General features: G+C 42.1%; 1 protein-coding gene across 2 annotated transcripts; it reads right to left on the bottom strand.

Moving 5' to 3' along the window:
• Positions 1-1,898: 1,898 nt before the first annotated feature.
• ces3 (carboxylesterase 3) lies at positions 1,899-6,716 on the bottom strand. Of its 2 annotated transcripts, none has more exons than XM_055934350.1 (13): positions 6,595-6,716; positions 6,120-6,315; positions 5,869-6,007; positions 5,586-5,719; positions 5,313-5,466; positions 5,124-5,228; positions 4,920-5,021; positions 4,554-4,694; positions 4,270-4,350; positions 3,762-3,903; positions 3,505-3,654; positions 2,389-2,461; positions 1,899-2,191 (listed from the first exon to the last, which is right to left on the bottom strand). In XM_055934350.1, the coding sequence occupies exons 1-13, from the start codon at positions 6,662-6,664 to the stop codon at positions 2,011-2,013; spliced, it is 1,668 nt and encodes a 555-aa protein (XP_055790325.1). In that variant the 5' UTR covers positions 6,665-6,716; the 3' UTR covers positions 1,899-2,010. The 2 variants fall into 2 exon arrangements, with proteins under 2 accessions (XP_055790325.1, XP_055790324.1); XM_055934349.1 differs by having other exon boundaries at positions 6,120-6,318; positions 6,595-6,715.
• Positions 6,717-14,463: the final 7,747 nt, after the last annotated feature.

The raw sequence follows: 14,463 nt of genomic DNA, 5'->3' as shown, positions 1-14,463 counted from the left end.
TATTTGAGTTCAGTGAGTACTAACGGCCTATCTATTGGTCCACAGGAAGCTTATCTTTAACCCAAACACCAAATGGCAGCCTCGAATATAATCAGTCCCAAGGCTCAATCCCTCTGTTTGTCATGTGACCTTGTATTGAAACATTTACTTCTTCAAATTACTAAGACATTGCATTATTAGAGTGCTATCTGAAATCCACTAATATCACCATTCACTTTGTTACTTTCACTAGTCTCCATATCTGTTTCCTTCAACTAGGTTTCTCCCTTCTTCCAAATAAGAAGACCTTCTCAATTACTACTGCTAATACAAACAGATCACTCTCAAACAATGTTCTGCTTTTACTCCTATTGTAAGGTTTAAAAACAGAACAAATATGATAACTTTCTCCTTATTGGAAAGCATTGTTTTAATTTTAGTCTACCCGAAACTGTTACTCTATATATTTATTAACAATTTCTGTTGGATATTCACTTTCTGCTTCACACTTATTAAATGTATATTATTTTAGATTAACATGTAATGTGCCAAATTTATAGAATACATCGGCCAATTCAGAAGGGAAGAGATTAACTATCTGGGATCAAGATGTATTAAAACTGGTCTGGCACTGTCTATCAGTCCCCTGTAGATGGCGTGCTCTGTCCATAATAAGTCTTTACCTAGCAAGTTAAACTCTAGGTGCCCATTATACATTCACACATTGTTACTTTATCAAATCTAGTAACCCATTACACTCTTCTTCATAAATTCCTCTTTTACACTAGTGTTCTATTCATACAGTGGTTTAAATATTGTCACTAGTGTTCTATTTTACAGCATTTTCAAAATAGTACTCTCTCCTTTCACATACAGAACTTAGGTATTTACATCCACACCACCAGCAACGATCACAGCGCAGCCAGCCCGAGAGGTACACATATCATGTTTTCGAGGAAATCTCAGTGTCCGGGGTCATCAATGAACAGTCCTTACCCGACTCAGCTGTTACCCTCTCAACATTTTCAATGGCTTCTCCTGTCAGTGTTCACTACCTGTAGATCAACGGGCGGTGGTGGACAGAACCACTAGATAGTGTTATAGATTGAAAACTCAGCTCACAGAACTGGTAAACTCAGCTCACACAGAACTGGTTGGGGTATTCATTCAGACACCACCTCTTTCACATCGGAGCTAGTCCCCTGACAGCTCTCATTCACTCAGTACTTAATAGTAATAATATCTCATTATCTACATTTCAACCCTCTTATTATCCAAATTTAAATTTCTTTTGCTTATTTGAGCTGTTCTTGCCATAATATGGACTTGGTATTTTACCAAATAGGGCTATCTTCTGTATACCCTTCTACCTTGTCACAACACAACTGATTGGCTCAAATGCATTAAGAAGGAAAGAAATACCACAAATTAACTTTTAACAAGGCTGTTAATTGAAATGCAATCCAGGTGACTACCTCATGAAGCTGGTTGAAAGAATGCCAAGAGTGTGCAAAGCTGTCATCACGGCTACTTTGAAGAATCTAAAAAATATATATAATTTTGATTTGTTTAACACTTTATGGTTACTACATGATTCCATATGGGTTATTTCATAGTGTTGATGTCTTCCCTATTATTCTACAATGTAGAAAATAGTAAAAATAAAGAAGACCCCTTGAATGAATAGGTGTGTCCAAATTTTTGACTGGTACTCTAGATGCATAAAATACCGATCTGAAGTGAGCTCCACTGGGGCAATCTGTTAGTTCTCTTATATACTGCTTACACAGACAAGTTATATTTGCATGATTTAGCTAATTCATAATTCATTCATCATACATTTTTGGCTATGCATGTGACCAACCAATACAACACAAGGCTATGAAGAAAGACAGAGACAGAAAGATGACAAGCACACATTTGCAATTAAAGTGCACTATTTATTCAAATTCTAGTCTAGACATACCTACAGAAAATTGTCAAAATAATTTGGCTTACAGGTACAGTGTTTAGAGGTGTAAGCTAATAATGTCAGTTTCCCTGACTTGCTGCGGCTGCCAGGCTGTGGAGCTTCTGAGGGAGGAGGACAGTCATGAAGTGTACCTTGTCCTTCTTTAGGCTCTGAGCAACCACCTGCTTCAAACCCAACTCCATGTACTCTTCTTTCTGGTCATACAGGGGCCACAGTATCAGCTCCTCCCCGTTTGGTGAGCTGAGGGTTACATCAAGTCACAGTTAGTTCATTCCCAGGGATCAGTGTGCTGTAACAGGCCTATTGAAGCAAAGTAGTAACTCAGGAGTCTATTTCTATTGGTGTGCTGAACTGTTGTGTGAAAATCATGCAGAAAAAAGTTATAGAACAAAGAAATAGCCATATTGTCGTCAGTTTATGTCAGAGTGTGTGCTTACCCAGTGCGAGCAAAATTGGCCCAATATGCCATCATTGTCTTGCACAGCTTCTCCTCCTCTTCAGTGACTGTTCCTATAAGTGACATTTAAGGGAATATAGGGAGTGATCAGATGTTACCTTGTTTTGAAATTAATATGATCTCGAGAAGCTTTTTTTTTAGGTCAAGACAATTATAAATCAACAAATAATGGAAATTAACTAGTGGCCTCCTGACCACTTTATTTGATGATCCATCTTTCTTTTTTATCCCTATTATTCTTATCTTGTGAAAAGATCATCTTCATATTGTTCATATCCTCAGCAGACAAAGGCTAATCACTATCTCCTTATAACGTTCAGGTCAGTTTTTATTAACTTGCATAATACATTTGAATCATTCTGGTGATCACGAATGGCATCAACCATGCCAATGTGACAGCAGGTTATGTAGTTCAGGTTTGGACAAACCAAACCTTGGGCCCTGGGCAAGAAACATGTTAGAGGCAGAGATACAATTTTGTGGTTTAAAGCTCATTTCCTGCATTTCAACACATTTGCCATGCAGTGTTCTTATTCAATCTGAGAGACTCAAACACTATCACAAAATCAGTGGGGGCCCCCTGGAGGTCGAGACCCCTGGGCATGTGCCCTGCGTGCCTAGTCTCAAAAACCTGATTCTATTGGCAACAGTGACAATAGGGTCCGGTTTCAATGGCGGACTCTTTAGGCATAGATGAACTATGTCACTGCCTACGTCACTACCTTATTTGCTTGAATAAAATGCTAAATAGTAGCTAGCAGGATGGAGATCCGGAAGTTATTTTTAATAAGTGCATTTCGTAAGTGGCTAGTTTGCATCAACTACCTTCACTAAAATCCCTGCAAAGGTTTTGACGGCAAACTTTGGTTTCACATTGCGCCGTTCTGGCATGTCTGCCTGGTGACTTGTTGGGAGAGTTGTCTGTCTGAAGAGGGCCCATCCCATTACAATTTTTTTCCCTTATCGAAGTTGCCAAAAGAGTCCGTAATTGAAACCAGACCGTATAGTCACTGTTGCCTATAGGGTCAGGTTTTCAAGACTACTGCGTGCCCGGTCAGTAATCTGGCCCTGATGCAGTTTCTCTAGACCTACCTACCTGTTATCTTTATATGTCCATTCCAGAAGCATGATCCAAACATAAACCCAATATCATCAGCATGGTCAGACTTTACAAAGCTTGGTCTGGTCTCTTTGTGCATCTCTGGGCGGTGTTGAAACTCATACATGTACACAGGTGCACCTGCATCTAAAAACACAGGAGAGACATTGTAAGTGATCATGAGAGCTTTTTGCATCATATCATAAGGTGAATTACAATGCAACAGGAGGTTGTCTTCCCCAACTGAAACTAACCTCTGTGGTATCCAGCGACTTTAATAACAGGGAGAACCATGAACAGATCTCCCAGCATTTCAGTGAATCCATCACGCACATCTTCAGGAGTTTTTGCATCCTTGAAATATTCATCTGCAATGAGATTGTTAAGTCCGGAGGCCTGAAATGCAACAGAGATGCAGATTGCAGAATTGGCATTGTGCAGGAATACACGATTAAGTGCCCCTGTGTGTTCAAGACCCACTCTGACTACCAATCTGGTTTGACATTGCTGTATAGTATAGGCCTACATATAATCATCTTAGTGTGGCCAGCAGTACTTTCATATTCTGGTACATTTTCTGCTTAATAATATTAAGTTACTATGATAACAATAATACTAAATTGTATCATGATACAATAATGTAAATGGTACATAAACACGGCTTCAGATTGATTGATAATGCAGAGCGTAAGAGCAATCAGCAGCAGTAACAGGCGAAGGAACAGAAGAAGGAGGAGGACAAGGTGGATGAAAACCACTCACCCCAGCAGGATAGAAAACGTTCATTATCGACATCGCTGATTGCCTGTTAAAGCCCTCCGACCATCCAGGTGGAGCAAAGGACTGTTACAAAACATAGGAGAACATACTGTATAAAAGCCAAGACATTAAACACACCTTCATCTTCCTAAATGCAAGAAGACAGCAACTTAATCTTTATTAAATCACTTTTTATTTTGCGAACCACCTAAACGTGAAGATGAAGAGACACGAAGAGCTATTTTGAACAGAGAGTGTTTTTTTGAATTAAGAAACTATAAACTTACTGAGGGGAGGATCCATCCAAACTCATGGTTTGTCACTCCAAGCAGCACAGGAATCTTTTCGACCGCCTTGCTCTTTAAAAGCTCCTCTGCAAGGTCTTTCAGAAACACTCCATCCACGGTCGCCCCCATAACGATTTTCATCTAAAATGCAGAAAAGTTGGCTCAATGGTTGAAGACAGGCCTAACCTGACCCCTTGTGGCTGTTGTTGTAATAACTTAACAGTAATATCTGAGGGAGATGCTACTCTGTATTTTTTTTTTTACACTAAAGGTGAGGTCAAACCGCTAAGAAGAAATGCACATGCAAAATATCATCCTTATGTTTCCACTACGAATAGCTAGTTTACCTTTTTTTACAGAGCGTACCTTTTTTGTTGCGTTCACTAAATCTTCTTCAGTTTTCTCTCTTATACACTTGACAAGCTGCTCGTTAGTGGTGCAGTCACACTCTGTCAGGTTAGCCACTACCTGTTCACATAGAGTTGTTCAAACATCACATAGCATTTAAATCAGTGTGTTTTGACAAGTCAGTTAAATGTGCCTTTGTGTTGGATGATTGTGGTAGAATACCTTAGCTATGACCAGAGGCTCTTTTGAAGTGTAAGTTCCAAGTGTTGCCACTCCACTTTGGAAAATCACTCGATGAAATAATCCTTTTGCTAATGGAGACAGGGTCTGTCAAATTGGACACAAAACATTGAGATTAGATAATGTTATATCTAATTCCTTGACAGATTCTGGATTGTGGCTCTTTTTTACCAGTATGGAGGCACTGATGCCTCCTGCAGATTCCCCTGCGATGGTGACTGACTGTGGGTCCCCTCCAAAGCTCTCAATGTTCTCCTGGACCCACTTCAGAGCTGCAATCTGGTCTAGGAAACCCCAGTTGCCTGGTGCATGCTCATCTCCAGTGCTTTTAACAGATATGCAAAGAAATTCATCAGATGCATTGCACTAAGAATAAAACACAATGTCAAAAACCACTCCAGCAAACACAATGTCAAATGTACTATTTAGAATATTATGTCATACCTAAGGAATCCCAAAATTCCAAGACGATATTGAATGACAACTACGACCATGTTCTGATAGGCTGCTAGTGGTGATGCATCATACTGAGATGCTGCACCCATTGACAAGCCACCTCCATGAATCCAAAAGAACACCTGAGTAGGATAAAGGCCTTCGTTGTAAATAAGAATTTGTTCTTAACTGACCTGCCTAGTTAAATAAAAATACCACGTTTCTTCTTCAAATTTGTATTGTATAAGACATAAGTGAAATGTTAAACTATGACATGTACAGCATAACTTACCGGTAGTCTTTTGACTGTTGCTGCCTCTTTAGGTGTGTATACATTAAGATAAAGACAATCCTCTGACACGTCTGGCAGGTTGTATTCAATGGCCATTATATTTACTATTTGCTGAGAAATAACTGGATCCTGAATACACCTAGAGAGGTGAGAGAGAGAGAAAGAGAGCAAGAGAAAGTTAGTTCTTTGGGTCAATGCCTTATTGGCTAGCACTCCATGTCCAATGATAGAGTACAGTAAAACCATCTAACATGTGAGGCTGGCGTGTGCCATCTCTCTCTCCCTCCCATGGCTCTGCAGGTTGTGGGGCAGCCAGGCGCAGGGGACCCACTGGTGGACGGGCAAAGGGTATCCCCAAATACTGCTGCACCCTCTGCTCTATGCCTTTCACAGTCATGTACTCGCCTCGAACTTTGCCATTCTTCAGAGAGACCACTGGACCAGTCTCTGCTGTAAGCAAAATAAACACAAGGGGGCTTAATCATGTAACCTGATCAAAGTCTATGCACCTAAGTTGTCCCTGTGGTTTCTGTTTTTAAAGGAGCCAACTAATTGTTGGAGTAAAACATCGGTACAGGATGTTTCACTTTTAAACTGAAAAAAATTAAGTGAAGTATGCTGCAATATACCCTCTTTTCCCTGTGGTACTGTTCCCATTGTCTTGGTAGTTAATTTAAACAAAATATATGTGTTATGTAATGTAATAATAAAATAAGGATTTCTTACCTGTTGTGCACAGCGAAGCACCTAAAAATACTATAGTCAGGTACACGCTAAGAAGTGTTGTTCTCATCATGGCTGTGTCTTTAGATCTTTAGAAAGAGAGAGACAGTCAGTTGACATTCAAATGAATACCCCTCTGTACACCAAGCTCCTCCCCCTGAATGGGGACACACACACACATACAAACACACCATTGTATAACAACCCCACCATGGTGAACTGAAAACAAATATCTCTATTGATTTAACCTCTGTTGCACCAGACCCTTGACTGCCAACAGCCCAACTTACCAAACAACGGTCTTTGAACTACACGCTTAGTAAGGCAGGGTTAGGGAAACATCGAAATACCCAAGTTATGGAAGAGTTGGCCTACTCTAATATTTAAAAGGATTTAAAATAAGGGCTGTTGTAAAAATGGTTCCAAAGTTAAAGGATTGTATATTATGGAGTGAAATTGGTCAGAGTTGGCAACTGTATTGGTGATAAGGTGAGACATGAAGGGAAAAGTAAGTTTACAGTAGATTGCATTTAATCATCTTTGCCTCTTTTGACAATAAAGAGCCTCTTTACTTGGGTCTTGTTCTAAGTGAAGTGCTTCTCTGTGTCACGTCCTGACCTTAGAGATCCTTTTTATGTCTCTATTTTGGTTGGTCAGGGCGTGAGTTTGGGTGGGCATTCTATGTCTGGTGTTCTATGTTGTCCTTGTGTTGTATTTCTGTGTGTTTGGCCTGATATGGTTCTCAATCAGAGGCAGCTGTCATTCATTGTCTCTGATTGAGAATCCTATTTAGGTAGCCTGTTCCCACCTGTGTTTGTGGGTGGTTGTTTCCGGTTTAGTGTTTGTTTTCACCTTTCTGGACTGTTCGTTTGTCGTGTTTGTTGTTTTTGTTTAGTGTTGCGTATTTAATTAAAGAATATGAACACTTACCATGCTGCACCTTGGTCCGATCCTTCCTACTCCTCAGACGAAGAGGACGAGAATCGTTACAGAACCACCTACCACCAAAGGACCAAGCAGCGTGGTTGAATGGACTCCAGTGCATGGGAGGAAATCTTGGACGGCAAAGGACCGTGGGCACAGCCGGGAGAGTATCGCCGTCCGAAAGAGGAGCTGGAGGCAGCTAAAGCGGAGCGGCGACGCTATGAGGAATTGGCCCGAGGAAACGAGAGGCAGCCCCAGAATTCTTTTGGGGGGTGGCACACGGGGAGATTGGCGGACTCAGGTAGGAGACCTGAGCCAACTCCTCGTGCTTACCGTGGCAAGAGAGTGACTGGGCAGGCACCGTGTTATGCGGTGAAGCACACGGTGTCCCCGGTGCGCACGCATAGCCCGGTGCGTTACATCGCAGCTCCTCTAATCGGCCGGGCTAGAGTGGACATCGAGCCAGGAAGGATGATGCCGGCTCAGTGCATCTGGTCTCCTGTGCGTCTCCTCGGCCTGGGGTATACGGCACCAGCCCTACGCACCGTGTCTCCAGTTCGACAGCACAGCCCAGTGCAGCCTATTCCAACTCCCCGCACTTGCCGGGCTACAGGGGGGATCCAGCCAGGATGAGTGGTGCTAGCTCTGCGCTCGAGTCCGCAACTGCGCCTCCACGGTCCAGTGCATCCGGTGCCTCGGCCAAGGACAAGCCTCCTGCATGTCTCCCCAGCCTGGTGAGTTCTGTGCCTTCTCCCAGAGCTAGACCTCCTGTGTGTCTCTCCACTCCAGTGACAATCCATGGCAAAAAGCCTCCAATGATAATCCATGGCACGAAGCCTCCAGTGATAATCCATGGCAAGAAGCCTCCAGTGATAATCCATGGCACAAAGCCTCCTGTGATGATCAATGGCACGAAGCCTCCAGTGATGATTCATGGCAAGAAGTCTCCAGTGATGATCCATGGCACGAAGCCTCCAGTGATAATCCATGGCACGAAGCATCCAGTGATAATCCATGGCACGAAGCCTCCAGTGATAATCCATGGCACGAAGCCTCCAGTGATGATCCATGGCAAGAAGCCTCCAGTGATGATCCATGGCAAGAAGTCTCCAGTGATAATCCATGGCACGAAGCCTCCAGTGATGATCCATGGCACGAAGCCTCCAGTGAGGATCCAGGGCATGAAGCCTCCGGTGAGGATCCATGGCATGAGGCCTCCAATGAAGGACGTTAGTCCGGAGCCTCCAACGTCACCCTCTAGTCCGGAGCATCCGGAGTCTCCCTCCTGTCCGGAGCTGCCGGAGCCGCCCGTCAGTCAGGAGATGCCGGAGCCGCCCGTCAGTCAGGAGCTGCCTGAGCCGCCCGTCAGTCAGGAGCCGCCCGTCAGTCAGGAGCTGCCGGAGCCGCCCGTCAGTCAGGAGCTGCCGGAGCCGCCCATCAGTCAGGAGCTGCCGGAGCCGCCATTCACTCCGGTGCTGCCGGAGTCTCCCGCCGGTCCGGCGCTGCCGGAGTCGCCTGTCTATTCGAAGCCCGCTGCAAGGGTCCCCAGTCTGGGGTCGGCGGTAAGGGTCCCCGCTCCAGAGGCGCCACCTAAGTGGGTCAAGACTAAGGTGGGGCGGGGTCCACGTCCCGCACCAGAGCCGCCACCGCGGTGAAATGCCCACCCAGACCCTCCCCTTTAGGTTCAGGTTTTGCGGCCGGAGTCCGCACCGTTGGGGGGGGGGGGGGGGTACTGTCACGTCCTGACCTTAGAGATCCTTTTTATGTCTCTGTTTTTGTTGGTCAGGGCGTGAGTTTGGGTGGGCATTCTATGTCTGGTGTTCTGTTGTCCTTGTGTTGTATTTCTGTGTGTTTGGCCTGATATGGTTCTCAATCAGAGGCAGCTGTCTATCATTGTCTCTGATTGAGAATCATATTTAGGTAGCCTGTTCCCACCTGTGTTTGTGGGTGGTTGTTTCCGGTTTAGTGTTTGTTTTCACCTTTCTGGACTGTTCGTTTGTCGTGTTTGTTGTTTTTGTTTAGTGTTGCGTATTTAATTAAAGAATATGAACACTTATCACGCTGCACCTTGGTCCGATCCTTCCTACTCCTCAGACGAAGAGGACGAGAATCGTTACACTCTGTATCTCACTGCAGATTTGCAGTTTAAGCCAGTTTTGCCCTTGTAACCTTATGACAGTGTTTTGGACCTAACATCTAGTGTTCACAGCAATGGTCAATATCCTTTAGGTTTACCAATCTTGAATGACAAAAAAAAAATGTGTAGTGCTCTCTGTTGGATATGTTACTAGAAGTCGAGGCCTGGCAAATCGTGCCAATATATCCTCCAAACACCGGCTTCGAGGGCGTTATCACTTTTATACAACGGGTTACCAACATATCAAAATAATGATTTACATATTTTCATTAAAATAATTTATTCATACTATTTCATCCTTCCACAAGATATACTCCCGACACAAATCTAGGGTTGCTACCCAAGCTGACTGGTCTGTTCGATCGGTTCGGTTGCTACCCAGTCATTCAGTCTTTTTGTTCTGTATCTATGGACGCGATCCAGTCGTTCGTTCTAAATGTTCCATTGCCATACTGTTAGCTAGCCAACTACGGTTAACTTAGTCACGTCAAAAAGTGCAGCACAAATAACAGCAAAGTAGCCTCATTTGCATTTGTTCAAGCTTTTTTCTAGTGACATTTACTTGGATACATCCATAACAATGAGCTAATGAGGTGCGATTTCATCTGGCATTGAACATGTGCTCTCTTGTCAGGACACTGTTGTTCAGAGGAGCTAGCCAACAACACAGCTAACACAATCACTTCAAACTGAAACTGGAAGACTGCAAACTAGCTGCACTACCTTTTTTCAATTGACATTTCTTTGTATATATCCATAAAAATGATGCCAGCTGATTCATGATTTCGACTGGCTGAGAAATTCTGCCTGCCTTTCTGTCTTGTCCCGGCACGTTCATTACTATAGGATAGCTGGAGATCGAATTTGAATATTGAAACAATGTTGCAAATGTCGGAGAGACAGACAGCAAGGTTTATACAAATCTCCGCTGTTGAAAACTAAAGGTTAGTCTAAAAGAAATGTGATAATGTCTAGATGCTTTTTATAGTGGAGATCAAGTTTACACATTGCCTGGCTGGGTAGATGAGACAGTGGATTGCACAGTCAGATTGAACAGAGTAAATAGGCATTTTAACATCATAGATTTAGCCGGTGGTAACTTGTGGAAGGTACACCGGCTGGAATGGGGTTTTAACCAATCAGCATTCAAGATTAAACTCACCCGTTGTATAAACCTCTTAACTATTCCCTGGGCCACTTCATGCCTGATGCCGTGCCACTCTATATGTAACATCACAAGGAATGCTGTCTGGATTTTGTCAGAGACTGCTACAATATACTGTCTGACCACTACAAACCACAACAGGTTAGAAGGACAGGAAGTGTGTGGCTGAAAGCTGTTACACATGAAACTTCAACACTTAAAAGTCAGTGGAACAGGTGGTAACAGGTTAGTGCATTCTGACTCCCATTCTTGGCTTTGTATTCATTAAACTTTACTCCTTTTATATTTCGTTTGTTTTCTTCATAGTGGTATATTGAACATTGTATTCTATTGATATTATAAACAATCGCTTTATGTTCAAACCTAATAAAATATTATTTAAAAAACTTGTTTTTTAAAAATCTTTCCATTACTTTTAGTAAAAAAACACAAGAGAGTACAACATGTCAACGCATGAGCTTTCCCCATCGGAGGTGCTTTATAATACAACTTTTCCTGGCTGTGGGGATTTTCTGGTGATATTCTACGTAACCAACCTTTTCATTACAAGCCGAATCCCACTCTGGTTGCTAGAAGGCCAGGATCTAACTCCTCTCTGAAAATGATGGGGGAGGTTTTGTCACCATACAATGTGGCCTACGCGTAGAAATACTTGGATGAACTTTATGAGTGCCAGGACCGCAGCCCCTTCCTGCAAGGCAAAGGTTGGCTACGTTGAAGAGTCTCAAATATAAAACATATTTTTACTTGTTTGATACTTTTTCGGTTACTACATGATTCCATGTGTGTTATTTCATAGTTTTGATGTCTTCACTATTATTCTACAATGTAGAAAATAGTACAAACAAAGAAAAACAGGTGTGTCCAAACTTTTGACTGGTATTATACATATAACTAAGAATAAAGTGACTAAGAAACAGGATAGATAATAAACAGTAACGTATGTGATCAGTCAAAAAAAGCAAAAAGGGTTCATGCAGATAACCAGATCAAATCAAATTGTATTTGTCACATGCGCTGAATACAACCTTACAATGAAATGCTTACTTACAAGCCCTTAACCAACAATGCAGTTTTAAGAAAAATAAGTGATAAGTAAAAAATAGATTAGTAAAAAATGTAACATTTAAGTAACAAGTAATTCAAGAGCAGCAGTAAAATAACAATAGTTAGTCGAGGTAATTGAGGTAAAAATGTACATGTAGGTAGAGTTAAAGTGACTATGCATAGATACTATGGGGCAATGCAAATAGTCTGGGTAGCCATCTGATTAGCTGTTAAGGAGTCTTATGGCTTGGGGCTAGAAGCTGTTAAGAAGCCTTTTGGACCGAGACTTGGGGCTCCGGTACCGCTTGCCGTGTGGTAGCAGAGAGAAAATTCTATGACTAGGGTGGCTAGAGTCTTTGACAATTGTTAAGGCCTTCCTCTGACACTGCCTGGTATAGAGGTCCTGGATGGCAGGAAGCTTGTCCCCACTGATGTACTGGGCCGTACACACAATCTTCTGTAGTGCCTTGCAGTCGGAGGCCGAGCAGTTGCTATACCAGGCAGTGATGCAACCAGTCAGAATGCTCTCGATGGTGCAGCTACTTAGTTAGGGTGAGTAAAATGGTCAGTGAGCTGTTCTCTCATTTGTGTCTGGAAGAAGCTAGCCAACGTTAGCCAGTTAGCTTGTGTGCTTGACTTCTGTTGTTAGGACAGACCACCCGGATCAACCCTTAAAGAGAAGGGTGGGGATAAAGTTTAACTTCTTATGGCTGCAGGGGCAGTATTGAGTAGCGTGGATGAAAGGTGCCCAGAGTAAACGGCCTGCTCCTCAGTCCCAGTTACTAATATATGCATATTATTATTAGTATTGGATAGAAAACACTCTAAAATTTCTAAAACTGTTTGAATTATGTCTGTGAGATTAACAGAACTCATATGGCAGGCAAAAACCTGAGAGGTTCCACTCCCTGTTTGGATTTTTTCTGGGGGTGCCATATTTTCAACCAAGCTCTCATTGAAATTACAGTGAGATATGGATGGGTTTTCACTTCCTTTCGCTTCCACTAGATGTCAACAGTCAATAGAACTAAGTCTGATGACTCTAATGTGAAGGGGGGTCGAAGGAGACAGAAATTAGTCATCACTGCCATGAGGTGACCATGCATTCAACACGCGCGTTCACGTGAGAGGCAGCTCCGTTCCATCTCTCAATTGAAGTCGATGTAATTATCCGGTTGGAACGTTATTCAAGATGTATGTTAACAACATTCTAAAGATTGATTCAGTACATCGTTTGACATGTTTCTACTGACTGTAACGGAACGTTTGGACATTTCGTCACGGTATAGTGGTCGCGCTTTGAGACTTTGGTTAGGGTGTTTGGTAAACATTTCGAAAGTAGCTAATTTGACATAAATAACGGACATTAACGAACAAATCAAGCATTTATTGTGGACCTGGGATTCCTAGGACTGCATTCTGATGAATTCATCAAAGGTAAGGAAACATTTATCATGTATTTTCTGGTTTCTGTTGAGTCCAACATGGCGGCTAAATTGGCTATTCATCTGAGCTCCGTCTCAGATTATTGCATGGTTTATTTTTCCGTAAAGTTTTTTTGAAATCTGACACAGCGGTTGCATTAAGAAGAGGTATATCTATAATTCCATGTGTATAACTTGTATTGTCATCTATATTTATGATGAGTATTTCTGTTGAAACGATGTGGCTATGCAAAGTCACTTGATGTTTTTGCAACTAGTGAATCTAACGCCTCCATGTAAACTCAGATTTTTTAGATAAATATGAACTTAATCAAACAAAACATGCATGTATTGTGTAACATGAAGTCCTATGAGTGTCATCTGATGAAAATAATCGAAGGTTAGTGATTCATTTTATCTCTATTCTCGTTTTTGTGAAAGCTATCTTTAGCTGGAAAAAATGGCTGTGGTTATTGCGGTTTTGTGGTGACCTAATATAATCGTTTGTAGTGCTTTCACTGAAAAGCCTATTTGAAATCGGACACGTTGGTGGGATTAACAACAAGATTACCTTTAAAATGATATAAGACACATGAATGTCTGAGGAATTTTAATTATGAGATTTCTGTTTTTTGAATTTGGCGCCCTGCACTTCGACTGGCTGTTGTCATATCGATCCCGTTAACGGGACTGCAGCCATAAAAGGTTGAGGGTGTGAATGATGCTGAATGGGTGTAGACAAAGAAGAGCTCTCCAGTAGGTACCAAAAGATTCAAAGGCCATTTTCTCACAATTGAGGTTACAAGTTTATAAATTTCAAAGCACAATTACTTTCCCATTGTTCCCGAAAATGCTGTTTTTGATATACAATTATGTAGCTCTGTGTCCTTGCTTTTATCCAATGTAAAAAACACCATTTAAAATGTTGCTACATAAGACCAAATCAAGGAGGTCGGTCCATTTGCAAACATTTCTAAAAACCTGTTTTCGCTTTGTCATTATGGGGTATTGTGTGTAGATAAAAATATATATATTTTAGAATAAGGCTGTAATGTAACAAAACGTGGAAAAATTCAAGGGGTCTGAATATTTTCCGAAGGCACTGTAGGTATTACAGACTGGGTCAGGGAGAGGTTGAAAATGTCAGTGATGACACTTGCCAGCTGATCAGCGCA

This window comes from Salvelinus fontinalis, chromosome 9 (assembly GCF_029448725.1).
Source record: "Salvelinus fontinalis isolate EN_2023a chromosome 9, ASM2944872v1, whole genome shotgun sequence".
Classification (NCBI taxonomy): Eukaryota; Metazoa; Chordata; class Actinopteri; order Salmoniformes; family Salmonidae; genus Salvelinus; species Salvelinus fontinalis.
Note: the sequence above shows the minus strand (reverse complement) of the source record. Positions and strands in the feature narration are given on the sequence as shown.